The 5,354-nt window shown below is 34.0% G+C and overlaps 1 protein-coding gene across 1 annotated transcript; it reads left to right on the top strand.

Annotated features, from left to right (window-relative positions):
• The first annotated feature begins 1,019 nt into the window (after window positions 1-1,019).
• On the top strand, window positions 1,020-3,696 carry LOC111408797 (probable BOI-related E3 ubiquitin-protein ligase 3). Its single transcript, XM_023038569.1, has 4 exons — window positions 1,020-1,170; window positions 1,299-1,396; window positions 1,527-1,852; window positions 3,078-3,696. The coding sequence occupies exons 1-4, from the start codon at window positions 1,103-1,105 to the stop codon at window positions 3,603-3,605; spliced, it is 1,020 nt and encodes a 339-aa protein (XP_022894337.1). The 5' UTR covers window positions 1,020-1,102; the 3' UTR covers window positions 3,606-3,696.
• The last annotated feature ends 1,658 nt before the right edge of the window (window positions 3,697-5,354 follow it).

Raw genomic sequence — 5,354 nt, 5'->3', positions numbered from 1 at the left:
AAGAAGAAAGTAAAGAAAGTGAAGGGAAAAAAGATGAAAAATTGAATCGACATCAATTACCTTAGCACTAATTCGAACATTTTTGTACTTGTATCTAATTTTACTCTGCAAATTTCTTTCAGTGTTCATACTATCACTTTTTCAATATTTTTATGCGAAGTTTGAGATATAGCGAACTAATATAAGTTGATTAAAAAATCAAACGTATTTTTCTTCGTAGACAAAGAGAAGTAAGAGAGCACAACAAAGAAGACCAAAAACAATAACAAGATATGGCCAATGAACTGAACAATTTGGTAGTTCAAGTGAATGAAGCGGTAGTTGTCGATGGGGATATACTAATCAGGGATTCATTGATTTCGTAAATCATCCAGAGTCAATTTAGCATCGTATATCCTCCATTTGAGCAGCAAAAATTGGGTAGCAAAACTTTCAATTGAAGTTTTATGTCATCCATTTATTTTGGAGTAAACATCAGCAACAGTTCTATTTTTCTTCAATTTTTATGTTTCTGATTTTTGGTTTCATCTTTTTTCCCTTCATTTTTTAATTTCTTCTAGATGTCAATTTGAGGGACTTAATAATTGAATTTAAAAATATATCTCAATTATTGTTAAACTATGCCAAGTTCTATTTATAAATGATTAAAAATGTATTTTAATAGTTACTGAATTATGCACCGTGTTACTCATCCATCACTTAAATCGACACTGATTGTTGAACCTAACACATTTTTCCATTTGAGTGATAAATGGATAGTGCGGTACATAGTTCAATGATTATTGAAATATATTTTTAAGTTCACTTACGTAGTAGTAATATTTAAAGTTTGTTTGAGAGTGATTTTGAGAATTGATTTTTTTTCGTTAGGAGAAAAGTGGGGTTTATCTGTGAGAGAAGAAGTCAAATATGACGATTGAAATAGTAAAATAACGATCAAAAAATCAATTTTTTGGGAGGAAAATGCCCTTAATTAAATTCAATGACCGTTACAATACATTTTTAAGTTCACTTATCGCTCGAGAAAGTTGAATAACCATTCAACGTAATTAACACCCTTCCTTCCGCTTCGTATTCTTCTCTCATCTCTGTGTGGTCAGCCATGGCTTCTTTTCCTCAACCACGATTCCAACAACAACCTGCACAACCACAACAATCCAAATTCTTCAGGTGAGATTCGAAATGGAAAAAAGGAACAAACGTAACACACACACAAATTTCACTTGCTTATATCAAATTTCTTGATTTCTCCTTTCAGTCTTTATTACGTATTACCATCATATTCTTCTTCATTTCAGAGAATTGTACGAAAACGTGGAAGGTCAGAGTTCAAAGCAAGCCACCTACTTCAACGCCCCAAATTTTCCCGATCATCACCCTCCTTACGTTCCGCCTTGTATTTTCGCCGATCATTGACTAATTTAACTGTTTTTTAATTGTTAAAAAATCAACTCTAATTTTCTACTGTTCTTTTATTTTTATTTTTCTTTTATATATTTATTTATTTATTCCTGTTCTGGGTTCAGATCGAGTTGCAGGGTTACCACCGGGGCCGGTGCAGGAAGACAACGGGCTGGATTTGCAGTGGAATTCCGGGCTAAAGCCCAAGGAGAAGAGACCAAAAGCGCAAGACTTTCTGGAGAATAGCACCAATAATGACAATAAAAATAATACTTCCCAGATATCTTCGGTGGATTTCTTGCAGTCAGTGTCAACCAGGCTGGGGCTGTCATTGAAAAATCCACGTCTTGCTTCTTCTGGTGATTCGCCTCTGTTCAGGCTCATCGGTGATGATCTTGATCGCGAGTTACGAACACGGGATATTGAGATTGATAGATACCTCAAAATTCAGGTGGAAAAAAATTGGGGCTTGATTTTGTTAAGGGATGGTTTTTTTCTTGTGTTCTGATGTTTGTGTGTTGTGATATAGCCTTTTTTTATGTTATGTCAGAAATTATAAATCTAAAACATGAGGTTTGGATGGTTGACGCTTAGTTCTCCTAATCTTAATATGGTCGGTGTTTGACTGATTTGAAAGTTTACCATTTCTGACTTATGAAAGTTTATTGATTTAGAAAAGTTATTTGCATGGTTTGAAAGTGCACATATATGAAGCCAAGCACAAATTTGTATTGAAGAACGAAGCTTTTCAGGAAGTTCCTTTGTCGATTTTTTTTGTTGGTTCTTTAAGCATTTTGTTTCTCTGAAGTTGGAAACTTTGTTTTGTCGTATATGGAAATGGAGACAATCTAGACTTAAATGATGTATGTTTGTACCTGTAATTGAACTAATACTCATCAATTGATCGCATGGTATGAAAGTGCACATTTGTGAAGCCAAGCACAAATTCGTATTGAAGAACGAAGCTTTTCAGGAGGTTCCTTCGTTGACTTTTTTGTTGGTTCTTTAAGAATTTTGTTTCTCTGAAATTGGAGTCGTATATGGAAATAGAAACAATCTAGAGTTATATGATGTTTGTTTGTACCTGTAATTGAAATAATACTCGTCAATTGATTGAAATGATTCTGTTTTGGCTTTGAGCAATATGTGAGGCCACTATTGAAGGATGTCATGTTTTGGACTTCCCATGCAAATTTAAGGTTTGGAACTTGGAAGTGAGCTTAGAATTCTTCCTCTTTTTCCTTTTTCTTGAATGAGTAAGTTTTTACACGACTCATAAAGTTACCCATTCCAAGAAACATCAATTAGAGAAGTAAATTCTTACTTGAATTAGAGCTTGCAGTTAGTTTTCAGCTGCTGGTCATAGAATTTTTAGATGAAACATCTAATAATAATGTAAAATAAAAATTACTGCTGGGGAAGTTTCGTGCTACAAACTAGTTTGGTATGTTTGAGTATTTCTGCTGTATTGTGTTTAATCTCTATTTTACGCTGGATAGTCATTCTGATATGGAAACATCTAAGTCAGATAGTGGCATCACACTATACAAATCTTTGGTTGGAAAATCTGTTCGCTTCACATGATAATATATTCTCCCATTGGTAGCTCTGAAGATATTGTGATTAAAGCGAATTCTATGTTATTAAATTGATTTTCAACTTTTGTGCTTTGATAGGGTGATCGGCTGAGGCAAGATCTTATGGAGAAAGTTGAATCAAATCAACTACAGGTAATCTCATACTTTGAAGAGAATGCCCTACAGAAACTTGGGGAGAAAGATGCAGAAATAGATGACATCAACAAGAAAAATATGGATCTTGAATTGCAAATTGAACAACTTGTTTTGGAGGCCAATGCTTGGCAACAGCGGGCCAAATACAATGAGAACATGATCAACACCCTCAAGTTTAGTCTACAGCAGGTTTATGCACAAAGTAGAGATAGTAAAGAAGGGAGTGGTGACAGTGAGGTCGTTGACACGGCCTCCTGCTGCAATGGGCGTACCACTGACTTCCACCTGCTATGTAAGAATGTCGGTGAAATGAAGGAGTTGATGACCTGTAAGGTTTGCAGAGTCAATGAAGTACGCATGCTTTTATTTCCTTGTAAGCATCTGTGTGTATGTAGAGAGTGCGAAAGTAATATTGCTCTCTGTCCCCTGTGTCACTCCTCTAAGCGTGTGGGCATGGAGGTTTACATGTGATGGGATAACTTGAAACCGATGTAGTTTTTGTGTTACATATGTAATTGATTGTTTACCTGGTAGACCTGTTTTGAATTTCTTTTGGGTTTTAGGTTAAATCTCTTGCATTTCATGACCATCTGTGCATCCTTAGATCATGGTATCACATTTTAAAACTTAACTACTTCTGGAGATGTGAATTATTGAAATTTATGTGATTACATTTTGCTTCAATTATTTTTTAAGATTTTTACGTTTGCCTCAATTTTCTTATAGCTCTTTGGGAAGAATAAATGTATTGCAGTTAGCAGTTTATGCTGTTTAAATGATGACAACCAAACTTTTTAGGAACATTTTCTTTCCGATTTATGAGATTGCTTCAGCCTTTCTAATGTTCCCAGCCTAGATATGTTAATGGCTACCTGCATTTGTTGGCAAATTTATTAATATTCGTGTGGAACTTCAAAAATAGATGGAAACTAACTCTATGCTGAAAATTCAGAAATTTATAATGAGATACTATCAAGCATTGTCATAAGAGTTACCCTATATGTACATAAGGATGTCTATAATGTACAAGTGACACAACATCATTGAAGGGTTGAAAAATAATTTTCCACATGTAGATTATGAATACCTTTATGAATATCATAATGTACACGTAGAATTATCCTTGCCATAATTACAGTCTTGTTCATATGAAAGATGAAAACATGTTGACTAAGCATAAAGCATCATGTTTTTCTATGTAATGGTTGTTCATGATATATGTCAAAGACTAACTTGATTTTCGGAGTGGAGGCGATCGGTTTTTTCAACCCTCCAATCATGAATTTCCACGGGTAAATTATGAATACCTTTATAGATATCATAATGTACACATAGAATTATTCTTGCCATAATTATAGTCTTGTTCATATGAAAGAGGAAAACATGTTGACTAAGCATAAAGCATCATGTTTTCCTATGTAATGGTTATTCATGATATATATCAAAGACTAACTTGATTTTTGGAGTGGAGGCGACCACCACCTCAGTCTTGCTACGTTCCTTCTAACCAGTTTATGTGAAATAGAAACTGGAAGAAAAAGAAGAGCAGAGCTACTAAAGAAAAATCTTCTGAAACTCCCCTATTGCCCAAAGCTAGAGTGGGACCCTGCAACAGATGTGAACAAAAAGGTATCATCTTGAGTAATCAAAGGAAAACCCTTTTGTTGCATTTTTTCGCGTCCACAATGGAAGAAACAAGTTAAGGAAACCACCATAAAAAGGATATAATGACCAGGACGAGCAAACCATGCGTCCCATTCCGTTTACACAAGGGAATAGGATGGGAACACCGTCAAGGGCCTCCCAAATCATAGGGATTGCCCCAAGGTCAACAGATAGAATTAGATTAGTCAAAAAATAGTGAATTTAATATCTACTAAACAAGCATAATGAGATTAATTAAAAAAATTAAAAAGTAGAGTGAGTTTAATATCTACTTTAACTCGGTTACAAGCTCAGTAGCACGGATACTTCAACTAAGATAATGTATCCATGTCCAATACTTTACCATAATCATTTTATTTTTTAATTAGAAATATTATTTATTTTTAACTCAAAGTTATTGGTAAATAACAAATAGTTATTCATATTTAAAAGATTTCAACCAGAACAATTAATAAGTATAAAATTAAATTTATACTATATAAATGAAGAATTTTAAAGAATTTAATTAACGTATCGGCAGCATTGTCTGAACCTCCTTTAAAAATAAAGAGATAA

Source organism: Olea europaea, chromosome 14 (genome assembly GCF_002742605.1).
Source record: "Olea europaea var. sylvestris chromosome 14, O_europaea_v1, whole genome shotgun sequence".
In the NCBI taxonomy this organism is placed as follows: domain Eukaryota; kingdom Viridiplantae; phylum Streptophyta; class Magnoliopsida; order Lamiales; family Oleaceae; genus Olea; species Olea europaea.
The sequence above is the reverse complement of the archived record's forward strand: the minus strand, read 5'-3'. Positions and strand labels throughout refer to the sequence as shown.